Raw genomic sequence first — 13,858 nt, forward strand, 5'->3', positions numbered from 1 at the left:
CAGAAAATTCCGTTCTTTTAAATAATGGTCTTATAATAGCGGGGTGGTCTTAAATCCGAGTTGGTCTTAACTAGGGATTATACTGTATTTAAAATAGATCTGAAATATCGCAATGAACTGGTTAATTTTGTACACGCAAGGGCAGAGGTACAGTGCGGATGACCATAGAAAGGATTTCATTATCAATCACAACGAAAGTTACCTGCACTTTTTCGTGTGTATTTGCGTTTATTTATACTCGCAACCAGTTGCCAAAATGGGCGAGTCCTCCAGAAGAGTACTTATAAGTCATTTTAGATTTTGGAGGATAGTGCGCCGTCAGTTCATAATTAAAGCTTTTATACTTCACAACAGCAGGTGTCAAGTACCGTGTGGCAGCTGTAAAAATTTCCCCGTACGTACTTCACTTTGAACAGTGTTGTTATATTTTTTCAGGTCATTCGGGATCATTGATGTGTTGAAAATTGAGTACTGCTCAGGCCGGTACCAGGGAGCGTTAGGGATGTTTCACGTTTTCATTATACCACATGATGCAGCTGTGTTTAAATCCTAGGTGCAATCCGATTTCCACTAAATATACGAACAAATTTATTAAACTTCACTGAGATCACGTACTGGTGTGAGGGTCGGAGTGTGTAGAACGGCTTACGCCATTAAAAAAATTACAAAAATACAATTTGTAACACGTTCCCTTCATTCAAGGAAAAAACTTTACTTGGAGCTTTTCAAGAACATTTTCTGTGAGACATTCTAAAAACCACAAGCGCTAGGATTATATGACGTTAGACTGATACGTTGATTAATCTGATTTAATTAATCTATGACTCAAGAAACTTCTGATTATTTTCAAAAAAGATCTACGCACATGTATTTGAAGGCTATCTAAACGCAGTATTATTGTCCTGTCGTATATTTCATGTTAGAGCTCTAGCTATATCAAATATAAAGCTGCTATGAAAATAAAAAAGTTCGTTGATTATTGTTGGTTAATTGGCATAACATAACTCAAAGAAGTAAGATTTCTTTTTTTGTTCAAGATTAAACGTAGATATCTTACCATTTATTGTAATGGTTTTCTTGCAGTTTCCGGTCCCTATAACATGCGCAGTTTTCCGGCCCTTTATCTTTTTCATCCAGAACAGGTTATTTTTACCAGTAGGGCATCTATATGTTACTTCAGCAAATCAGAGAGACATTTGTTTTTATGTAATACAGCAGTTAAAATAGTACAGCGATTTACATGTTTTTTCCTGTTCTTTAATTAGAACTAGCGACATTAAATAATAAGCAACACCTGGGGAATTCAAGTTTCTAATACAACTATGCGCAATAACTGATACCCATTTCCAGGCAATCAATACTTTTTGCAATATATTTGCAGGCGACACGTAAAAGGTTGGAAAGGTCTATTTAATTCTTTGATAAAATCATCTTAACAGATCTTACTGATAATGAATTATATCAAAAATAAAAAAGTCCGGAAAACTGCTAGGAAGTTTTGCATAAAATTGAGAAAAGTTGTAATATTCAAGCCTACATATATACAGTATTCCAATTAAAAAGTAAAGTAAAGGAGCAACATTGAAACTATGCTGGGCAGGTATCTAACTTTGTTAGAACTATCAAAGTTTTAGTTCTGGCTTCTAAAACTTTATAAGCCGCTTTTTAACATTTTTTTTTTTCATCAGATGCGGTTCACGTCATGTTATAAACGGGTACGCTGAAGACCTTAAGCTATCAAAGTTTTGTAATAATCAGTTTTTTTTTGTTGTTGTTAAAAAAGTGCGATTTGAGGCCTGAAACACAGGCACGAGTATCGGACCTGGGAAGAAAATATTACCACATTGATAAAAAAAACCCTCTGTATTTGTCTAAAAATGTGTCAACCCCCTGCCCCCCACCCACCCCAAAAAAAAACAAAGAAGTGAAATATGAGCCCCAGTATATTTTTAAGGAGACTCATATTTCACTTTTTTCTTTTGGTTTTTGACACATTTTAGATGAATACAGAGGTTTTTTATCAATGTCGTCATATTTTCTTCCTAAGTCCGATACTCGTGCAGGCCTGTGACCGAAAACTGCTAGGAAACCCCCTTTGACCATTGAAACGCTTGTGCACCTGTACGTTCTATGGTCTCCAGGTAGCCCTTTGCCTTCACGAGATTTAAAGAATCTTCTATACGACAACATCTCGCTGTTATAAGTTAAGCCATGAGTTAAATCACCTCGATTTTATAGTCATATTCTCTTATTGAATATACTCTATGGGTCGAAATATATTGAGGACGAAACTATTTCACGCACTCTTCAAAAAGGAGGGTTATTGTGAATTGAAAACAAGTAAATTCTTGTTGCATGCTATGAATTTATACAGATGCAAAGAAGCTTTTCCATGGTTTTAAGGTAATGTTGATTGGAATGTGTGCCATTTTTCTGGAGTATGTTACATTGAATGACATTGTGTGTTAACGTTTGACAATAAGTTATAATTTTGGCTATAAACAGTGAAAAAATTTTTGTCAACTGTTGTTTACCTGTGTAGTGTGTAAACGACATGCATTGTTACAAATTAAACAATGATATATGCAGTTCTGGCTTCGAAAACAGTAAACATTCTAATTTTCTTCATTATTTATGTTTATCTACAAAATTAATCAGATTACTGCTGGTGTTATGGGTTAGGGTTAGTGTGTTTCAGTTTAGAGTATGGGTTTTTAAAACAATTGATTTTTGCTGGCTGCAAACAGATTCTGAAACTGCGCTCACACTTTTGTTAAATGTTGCATTGATTCGCAATTAATTCATGTGCATTATTTATATTTTTTAGGAAGTGGCTAGCCGTACGGGCCCGTACGGCTAGCCAAAAGTTCTAGCCGTACGTGAGTCACGTACGACTAGCCAGGACACACTGTATTGGCTAGCCGTACGGCACTTTTCAAAAATATATGGAAGGCGGAAGTGCATATGTTAATTATGACTTAACGCGAGAATTTTAGTCAAGAATGTTTACTTTTTAGAGATTAATCGACGCGTTGACTATAGTAAAGAATGTACTTTGTCATCTCAAGACGTCGAGAAAAAATAGCATTTGGTTGCAGTTAAATAACATCAATTGAAATAGTTTACAAAATTTTGATAATAATCCTTTTTTGTTTCATTATGTTTAATTTTTAAATTGAAAAAAAAAAACAACAAAAACAAAAAAAACACCGAAAATAATTGTTGTTGGGCTCTGATAATTGCGTCAATTACCGTCGGTATAGAAGTTTGTCCATCGTCCATCATTATGGAAAGTTTGCATTATTAAATTATTTTTCCTTTTCACCGTTTTTTCTAATATTCTTTTTATTTATTTAATTATTCCCCTCCGATCATTATTTATTCGATCCATGTGCTTAATTAACAGATTTAAAAATTCATCTTTCATACAAATCATAAGCATGAAAATTAAGGACGTTATAACATGCAACTTTGACACTTAATTTTATTAAGATAGATTATACAACGCTTACTTACGTATTCATTTTTTTTTTTGGCAAAATTGCGAAGCATCTTTATTAAATTGAACAAACTAGGACAAATGCGGAGATTTGATTAAAATCGTCGTTTAAAAACACAAAATAACATATGCATTTTCGACTTCCATATATTTTTGAAAAGTGCCGTACGGCTAGCCAATACAGTGTGTCAAGGCTAGTCGTACGTGACTCACATACGGCTAGAACTTTTGGCTAGCCGTACGGGCCCGTACGGCTAGCCACTTCCTATTTTTTATTTCAACAACATTATTACCATTTGAATATCAAATTACTACAGCTTTAGCCTTTAACAATTTTTCCAAAGTCTGCGGATCCCTGCGATTTTTTTTTATGGGTGGATTGTCACTGGGACATCCCTGCAATAGTTGTGACTTTTGGCTCAACACCCGATCGTTTGAAATCCTCGCTGCTGAATATCGTCATGTGGAACACTGTGAAATATAGCAGGGACATTTTGCCCTCTCGGGGTGACCATTAATCAATTTATTACACGTATTTACTTGTGTCTGTAGAAATAACATAGTCATATATGCAAGATTTTTCTCCTAAAATTTCTGGATGGCGGCTATTTGCATGTCTGTTTTAAAAATGTTACCGAAATTCATCGCCAATGGTTGAAGTTCCATAGCACTAAAGCATAGAAACACTGGCACAAAAAGTAGCATCCATAAATAGAAGAAATATTAGCAATTTTTTCCCTGAATTTTGAATGGGTCCGGTACCATAAAAATTGTGAAAAAAAGCATTGTTTCTTAACAAATTGTGAATTTTTTAATTAAGATTGTTATTATTGTTAATATCTTATTAAGCAGTAAGAACTTATATTTTTTTTTAAGGTAATATTTACTGTTACGAGACATTTTGAATGATGTTTACAGAAATTACCAGACGCTTGTTTCAGTATTGATTCGTCCCTAGAAGTTTCGTATTTAAACAGTTCGAAAATTTAAAGGGCCAAAGCACCGGAAATCAATGTTTGCTAAACGCATTTTAAGATAACAAAGCACAACAGGCAAAAATTTTAGCATCAAATATGAGAAGAGAGGAAAAAATACGTTATTAAAGGCTTAATTAATCAGAATTGTGAAATTTTATCAGAATTGTGAACGGCTCCGTGGGACCCAGTCTGAAAATTATGAAGGTCCGTTTGTGAATGGGTCGTTATTCGATACCACTAATATAGGGAAAAAATCGCTGAATATAATGTTTCCATAAAATAATATACACAAAATTTACACATGAGATGACCTCTGACAAATGACAGTCTGGTCTTCTAAAGAAATTGTCAATCTTTGATGTTTACACACCTGTTATTGTTGCTGAATCATCAAAAAAGTGCTGACAACTCAATTGACTTCCATCCTTTTTATAATATCAGGAAAAAATGTTTAAACTATCATTTATTTTTGCCAAGAAACGATTATACATGTTTAATTATTGCTCAAAAGTAAAAAAAAAATGTTGGATATTAATAATAATTTAAAACTACCAATTTTTAGACATAAGATATTATGTATGATGATACTTCTGTTAAAGCAATAGATAAGTGTAATTGAATTTTTCTAACAAGACTACATTGTACATGAACATTAACATTTATATGCGATATATCACGGCGAATCTCTGTGATTTTCCCCCGGGGATTGCTTTGTTTTTTTTTACCAGTCGGGGTTTTTTTCCACTAAAAATCCCCATAGTATTTTCTCGCGATTTCAGTTTGCCATTAAAAGTTCCGGGTGAAAAGCAGAAAGTGAAAATTTTGTTTTGAGAACTTTTCTTTTTAAAATTGCCTAAATTTATGCAAAACATCAATGACATTGAGCAATGTCAGCTATGGTTGACACTTAAATGTAGGACCTACAGAAGAACCATATGACGTATTTGTGCTAACAGCTTAAGAGTACAGAAATGGGAGCACTTTTAGAATCTGTCTGCAGCAAAATCCAAGTTTTAAAACCCTAACCCATAACCAGGGTGTCCATTTGACCCTTGAAATAACTCTTTGACCCTTCAAATTTCCAAAAGGCCAGCTTTGACCCTCAAGATTTTAACTGGAGGGTCAAATTTTGTTACAATCAATAGGATTTGGCCTTGCAGTCGGTGAAAATGGTCAAAATCACCCTCAATATTTCATGGCTAGTGAACACCCTGCCCCATAACCTCTACACTCTAACCCATAACTTAACCCTAGAAGTAATCTTGAGTGATTTTGTAGAGAAACATAAATATACAAAAATTTATTATTTGGTAAAATTATAATGTTAAAAATACTTGCGGTCCAGCCAAGACATGTATATATTTGAACATCATTGTTGACATGATTTCAATATACAAAATTCAAGAATAACAATTTTCTTTCCTTCCTTGATAACAAATTTTCTTTCCTTCCTTATATTTTTTTTGTTACATTTATACCATAAAAAAGTCAGAAAATCGCCTTTTATTGATTTTTGAGAAAAAAAAAGAGTATTATTTTCTTAATTCCAGAGCATGTGGATTTTTTTTAACAGTGAAAAATGGATAATTGACTGTGCTGCACAGTGTCAATCTCCTACGCAGTGATCTCCTCTTATCAGTACTAAAATCTCTGCCACCACGGTGCGATATATATCAGAATTTCTGATATTTTTATATTTTTTTAGCTTTTTGAAATTAATTTTCATTCTTTTGTATACTTTTGATAATTTTTTGTATTTACTTTAACAAACGTAGTACGAAAAGTTAAAAATAGAACAGAAAGAGAAACATGACGTTAGATTTTTAGCTTGACTATTCGATAAGAATAAGTAGAGCTATTGCAGTCACCCGACCAGTGTCGGCGTCCGCGTAAAACCACTTATGTTAAATTTTTTTCAAATAGTTCAAAATTTTCCAAAGGTCCATAAGACCCCATATGGCTTTGAAACTTTGCACACTTGTTCACCATCATGACCCCAACCTGTAGACAGGAGGAGGTAAACTCTAACAAGCAATTTTTTTTGACAGAATTATGCCCCTTTTTTTCGACTTAGAATTTACGTTAAAGTTTTTGTGATAGTTCAAAATATTTTCAAAGTCCATTGACAATATGGCTTTGAAACTTTGCACACTTGTTTCACCCATCAATGACCCCAACTTGAAGACAAGAGGAGGTAACTCTATCAAGCATTTTTGACAGAATAATGCCCCTTTTTTTCGACTAAGAATTTACGTTTAAAGTTTTTGTAATAGTTCAAATTTTTTCAAAGTCCATTGACATATGGCTTTGAAACTTTGCACACTTGTTCAACATCATAACCCCACCTGTAAACAGGAGGAGGTAACTGTATCAAGCATTTTTTTACTATCAAGCACTAAGAATAGGTCGAGCGTTTGCTGTCCTACCGACAGCTCTTTTGTTTATGTAACGGTCTATATTTACATTTGAATTTTGACGTTACTCATGTGACTTTCATCTAATGTGACATCTGCGAAGGCAGTGATGATAATCTGTAAAGGGAGGTATAAATCACTGTGAGAAAGTTTGGCAAAGTGTGTATTCTAGGAGGGGGAATGGGGGGATTCACTTTTTTATTTTGAGAATTCCCCCCTATTTTTTCAGAGGCAGGGGGGAAATTTTTAACATAGAGAAAGAAGGGAAAAAAATCAACAAAATAAATTCTCACTTTTTTGATAAAAAATCCCCCCTGTTTTTTCGATTTCTAGAATAGACACTAAGTGCATTTAAGAAATTAGCAGTTTTCTCTACAGTAGACTGAAAGATGGACAAGTCCATTTAAGATATTTTATCACAGTAAGGCTTATTATTGGTTGTTTTTTTTTTTTCCAGCTATAAATGTGACAGAATAAACTTGGGTGCCCTGTCTTATAGAGAAGTGTAAGAGTGTAATTGTAACAGAGAGAAGGAAAGGCTCAAAACATGCAGGACCTTGAGGTGTTCAAGCAGATACCTGGATATAAAGCCATTCTGAAAGCTGTCCTTAAAAATCAGATCCAGTCTCTGGTATGACATATATATGTTTTCATATTCATAACTTTCTATTCCTTTAAAATATTTGAGGCCGTGTCACGACAAAACCAAAATAATGGGTTTGCGACCAGCATGGATCCAGACAAGCCATGCCGCAGTCTGATCAGAATCCATGCTGTTGCTCTATCAGTTTCACTACTTGTTATAGGGTTTGTAAGCGAACAGCATGGATTCTGATCATGACTGCGCGGGCTTGTCTGGATCCATGCTGGTCGCAAAACCATTATGTTGGTTTTGTCGTGACACGGCTCATTTTATGACTATTTTCTTTATTAGCTCCGCCTTTCGGAGAGAAAAAGTGAAACTATATTGTCATGGCCATCTTATGTTGGCCTTGTCACTGGTGTAAGTTAATGCAGAGCTAATTAACCTTTTAAACAGTTTACTCTATAACTTGTGCCTATATTTATATCAATACTAAGAGGATATTTTTACGTTTGCGTGAAATATGGAATATATTTTCACGAACATGATAAAATGCCACATATTTTCACGAGCCGGTACGGCGAGTGAAAATATGTGGCATTTTATCATGTTGAGTGAAAATATATACTGTAGCCAGGCAATATTTTGTTTTATGTTTATGATCAACCTAAAATATTATGCTAATGTGTGATCTAATAACATATTTTGGTTCTTTGGAAAGCTGAGGGGGATAGACTGAAATTAGTTTTGGTCTGCTCCTTCAGCTTCTCTAAAGCAATATCACTAGGTGTGAAATCCTTGATGTAAAACTTAGAAGATGGTCAAAATGCACATGTGATAATGTTTTATTAATTATGATAGACAGATTAAAGATAAGAAATATATTATTATTGATTAAATTCAAAAAGGGGGCAGATACTTTGTTTTTGGATAGAATTTTGGACATACAGATTGGGGGGAAAGTTAGGTCAGTTTAGGTTTAAGTCTAGGTTAAGAGGGTTAGGATAAAAAAAGAAAATACATTGAGTAGAAAGATTAGAAGTGAAATAAAAGGATTTAATTTGATATTGTAATAGATAATAGTTAATTAATAATAAGGTGGACTGGTGTAAAAGATTTAGCAAATCATATGGAATAAAAAAAGAAACTGAATGTGGACATTTAAGTTTGTTGTTATATAAATCTCAAAAGCAATTGTGAAGTTACAATTAAAAGCTAATTCCCCGAGTGGTCAGACATAGGAAAGGGCGTCTGGCCACAATACCATATTTCACGAAAAACGAAAAAATAACTTTTTTATTTAATTTCATTATCAAAGAAAATGGAAACGAATCCCCTTGCTTGCTACCAACTGCAATTGTACAGCGCGCAGTTAATTTATGCGTAAGCACGCGCTGTTTGGCGCTACATTGTGACGTCATGTAAACAACTCTTTAAACGTCTGTACAGCGTTAACTACTGAATTAAAGATATTGGTGTTCGGATTAATTTTCTTAGTGAGACCATTTTCTATCATGCTAGATAGTTTTCAAAGCAATATTCCAGAAAAGTTGTTTTGTATTTATCAGATTTTTCAAACAAAACGGCGAAAGAAGTCCCTTGAAATAAATATGAGTTTTGACTCCGCCCACTTTCATATTTATATTTCATATTTATTTTTAAAAAATATGAAATATATTTGACTGATATAGGACCATATTTCATGGGTAAAATTAAATAATTATCCCTATTACTTCATATACAAATAATAATCTTTATCAAGTCTTATATTTTGATATTAACTGCCATTAGTTCATGTAAAATGTATGAACTAATTAACTAGTCATCAGATTCAAATCCAGGCTTCAGGAAAAGTACCTTGCCCAGTTTGGGAAATTTTGCTTCCTAAATTGCTTAATTTGGAAATATATTTTTTAATTTCCTTCATGCTGTTTGGGTAAAGTATTTTGAATTGTGCCTAATTGTTTATTTCAACCAATGCAAAATTTTAATATATTTCAAAGCATAAAAAAATTACTTTGAAATTTGATAATGAAACATGTGATACCATACTGGAATGAATTCCAGCAAATTTGTCAGTTTTGATATCAAGATTTTTCAGTTTAATTGGGAATATTTTAAAGATTGGGGGGTGGGGTGGGAGGGGGGGAGAAAGCATATTTTCCATTGGGAATGGGTCTGGTTGTATGCTATGTGTTGGCACTTTGGAAAAGGCATGTAATATAATAACCATATTATTTATAAGACATGTAATCTAACCATATTAATATTTATATATATTTGTCAGGTAAATCAGTTAGCTCAGCAGACGGGGGAAGAATCTGTTCTAATCACAGCTTCACTAGAGGAGGGTACATTGACGCAGCTAGGCTCCGAGTTTGGCAAGACGTTTCTCGAAGGTCATGATGAAATCAAATCACAGTTCCTAGGATTCTGTCTCAAAAGTAATTCATTATTTTATGCTTAAATATTGAAATATTCAACTGGCTTGAACCAGAATACCATGCTCAATTAAATTGTGTAGTAAACCTGGACATGTTGAATAAGCCATATATTTCCAATTGATTTTGATTGACTAATAATGTATGAAATCTGTTAGAAAGTTTAAAGCTATTGACTTTTATTTGTATGCTATTGATTATAATTTATATAATTTAAAGGCATAATGTCTCTTTAAAAAAATCAAAATTGTAAAATAGAATTATAGTTTTAGAAAAAGCTAGGTGAAATTTTGAATGTCTTCCGTAAAATATGACATAAATAACTTTGTTAACAACAAAGTTCTACTCTGTTACAGAGTTAGACATATTTTTGCATGTTTTGAAAATTTAAATATAATTTATGAATATAAGGTGGGTCAGATAAAAATTTTACAAAAACAACCTTAATTTTAACAGATAAAATGTATATGAAACCAAGTTAATAGATATTTGTGTTTGAAACATATGCCCAACTATGTTCTAGTTCACTTAAAAAATAAAAGAACTAAACTGTTTTTTAAAAGGTTTTTAAAAAACTTTTTTTTTAATTTTTAAAAAGATAAAAAATTAGACAAAATGGCCCCTACATGTATTTTTGAAAATACAAAATTAGGGCAAAAATTTGGCTTTGGCATGATGGCATCCTTATATAGAAAAAAATTTGGGGGTTTAAAGTTTTGGACCTCTTTTTTGAAGCTTTTTTTTGAGTCTGTTTACTTCCGGGGAAAAACCCATTTACTGGGGGGCCTTTTTGTAGAAAAGGGTTGTGACCCCACTAGGAGCTCAAACCTATGTATTTTAGGTTGGGGGGAAGACACTTTCCCCATTTAAAGCGTTTAATTTTTCCCCCTTGATCATGAAAAATGTTCACCAACTGTTTCATGATGCATGACAAGTTGAATATTGCATAATGTTACTAAAAATAGCATTCCATAATGCTGATATTGCATCATGGTACTAAAATAGCATTTCAGAGTGTTGGTTAAAAATGATTCATTTTCTTTCATTAGGAAATCAAATACAAAAGCAGACAAAAGAGTTCCAAGAATCAAAACCTAGAAAAAGCTGGTCTGCTAGACGACCTAATACTACACGATCTGAACCATACCCTGTCTCCTTGACAACCAGTATATCTAGGTCAGGCAGTCAGAAAGCCGAACATGGGCGGAGAAAACCTAGCAAGACAATCAAAACAGAAATCAAAACAGAACCTACATTCCAGTATATAACTCCAGGTACTGAAGATTACGATGCAATGTTCACCTCGTACCCTACCAGTAACCTTGACCCCTTGACCTCGGAAGGTCAAAGTGACAGTGAGCACCCAGAAAACCACAGTCAGTCTCAAGTTGCAGTAAAAACTGATGTGGTGAACAAACAAGTTCATGTTGACAATCTAATGGTTACAAAAGATGGCAGCGTTGAGTCTTTGTACACAGAGAACTCAGTTGACTCGATTAGCCAGGTAGACAACCACAGCCCAGATGGTGTGTATGAAGGGACAGATTCTTCAGACATGGGAGCAGATGAGGCAGCTAATGTATGTGATGAGATTGTGGCCGGACAAAAAAATGAACCTGACATGGATACTGAACACTTCTCTGGTAAGAACTGTTAAAATTTGTTAAAAAATAATTTACTGTATGAGTGGTAAATTTTGTGACATGGATATATATTTGTGAGTTTTGCAAATCAAAATAATTTGCAAAAAATTGAGCCCGCAAAAGTTACATCAACTTCGTATAGTCTTCTGTGGCCTTTCATCATTTAAAGTTACACAGGTGCACCAGTTACTATGTTAATAAAACCAATTAAAAGTACCATCTCTCTAAATACAAACAAATGTATAGCATTATTTAATGTTCTTTTAATATTTCACACTGTGAAAAAATAACGAAAAAGGTTCATAATAAAATGTCAACTGAACATTTACATAATATTTCTTTAAGCATTTTTCTATTTTACACACTACACTATGTAGGAATTAACTTCATTCCAACAAAAGCTGTTATCACAAGAATGCTTATATGATGGGAGTTCCGAAAATCGTACTTTCGCAAATATTTTCGCACACAAAAAGTCTGTTTTTGGACATTTTCAAACTTTTTGTGAGGTACAAATATTCACTTATACAGATAGTATATCTCTAAATTATAAAGCAGGTTATTTCAATGTACTAGTACTTCTGTTATATTGCTTTAATAAAGGAGGTGTCCGTGGCCGAGTGGTTAAGGTTGTTGACTTCAAATCACTTGCCCCTCACCGCTGTGGGTTAGAATCCCGACAGGGACTTTGGATTCTTTCATGTGAGGAAGTTATCCATCTAGCTTAAGGAACGTCGGTGGTTCTACTCAGGTGCCTGTTCGTGCCTGAAATAATGCACGAAAGGGCACCTGAGGTCTTCCTCCACCATTAAAGCTGGAACGTCGCGATATAACCTATACTGTGTCGGTGTGACGTAAAACCCAAAACAAACAAAATACTGCTTTGATATAAATCATTGATTCATTATTGGATTGGTATAGTTTTTTTTCCTTTATTGCATTTTAAAGGTGAAGATCAGATGAGAGCAGGTCATTTTCAGAATGGAGGGATAGATACAGCAGATATGATAACCGACCTAGGATCATCCAAAATACATGATGTAACACCATTGAAAGAAACCAAACCCAAATTGAAATTATTTAGTCGAAACAGGAAATCAAATATGCAGAAGAGTCTGAAAGAACGCAAAGCTGAACTTGAAAACTACCTGAATCTCGAAAACACAGATCGGCCGTACCCGTGTAACCTGTGTCCGAAACGCTTCAAAGAGCGGCATCATCTTGTATATCATCTCCGAACACACAGCGGGCATAGACCGTACGTGTGTAGCATATGCAATAAAGGGTTTACACAGTCAAGTTCTCTTAACACGCATAAAAAACTTCATCTCAAGGACATGTCGTGTGAATTCTGCGGCTTGGTGTTTAGAAAAATCTCTCTACTACAGAATCATGTATGTAGGGCTCTGACGGATTTAAACAACACCATCTGAAAATATGTAAGTTAGTGGTTTTCACTGCCTGAAAAATATGTGTATAGGCTGAAATACAAGAGGTTGCCAGTTGGTTGTAACTTAGAACCAGCAATTTATTCACATTTGATGATAAATCGATTCAAATTTGACGCCATCCATAAATTGAGGAAAGTTAATTGAGCTGAAGATCAAAGTTTACAGATCAAGTGAACTGTTTGAAATATAAAAGGGAAGCAACTCTCATAGTTGGGTAAATGTTTGGGTTATTAAACACTGTGGCCATAAATATCTTCAAAAAGTGTTTACATACAGTTTGCAGCAGTAAGTTGATTTCTGGTGAATAACTTCCAATATGATCTGTTAAACTAATACATGTAATAAGTGTCCAACAATTATCAAAAATCGGAAAGTCTAATAATGGAAAAAAATGAAGTAGAAATAATAATAAGTGATAAAGTTATTGTTAAATTAAGCATGTTTTATACAAGAGTCATCAACATTGATATCAAAGATATCTTTGCTCTTGTAGGTTCCAGTTTGAACTTGATTGAGCTGAATTAAAGTTAAGATATTATAATAATAATAATACTTATAATGATAATTTATTTCAGTATATAAATACATGGCTTGGCATTTCAAGAATCAATATCACATAATTATTGTCATGAATGAAACAACAACAAAAAGGATAATAAAAAAACTAATTGTGATATAAACATAAAATAAAACCTGAAGACCACTCACCATTGATAAGAAGACAAACTTAATCACAGTAAAATAATTATCATTTTGAATTTTTTTATAAAAGATATTAAAAAAAAGTCTTAAGTTATTTATAAAATGAAATATGTACCATGTATTTATATACCAAGAATGACACAAAAGT

The 13,858-nt window shown here is 33.5% G+C and overlaps 1 protein-coding gene across 1 annotated transcript; it reads left to right on the top strand.

Moving 5' to 3' along the window:
- The first annotated feature begins 2,284 nt into the window (after window positions 1–2,284).
- On the top strand, window positions 2,285–13,285 carry LOC132719501 (zinc finger and BTB domain-containing protein 14-like). Its single transcript, XM_060703272.1, has 5 exons — window positions 2,285–2,403; window positions 7,348–7,521; window positions 9,761–9,917; window positions 10,964–11,557; window positions 12,506–13,285. Exons 2-5 carry the CDS (start codon window positions 7,438–7,440, stop codon window positions 12,988–12,990), a joined length of 1,320 nt encoding a protein of 439 aa, XP_060559255.1. The 5' UTR covers window positions 2,285–2,403; window positions 7,348–7,437; the 3' UTR covers window positions 12,991–13,285.
- The last annotated feature ends 573 nt before the right edge of the window (window positions 13,286–13,858 follow it).

Source organism: Ruditapes philippinarum, unplaced genomic scaffold (genome assembly GCF_026571515.1).
Source record: "Ruditapes philippinarum isolate M1 unplaced genomic scaffold, ASM2657151v2 ctg9959_1_1_1_1, whole genome shotgun sequence".
In the NCBI taxonomy this organism is placed as follows: Eukaryota; Metazoa; Mollusca; class Bivalvia; order Venerida; family Veneridae; genus Ruditapes; species Ruditapes philippinarum.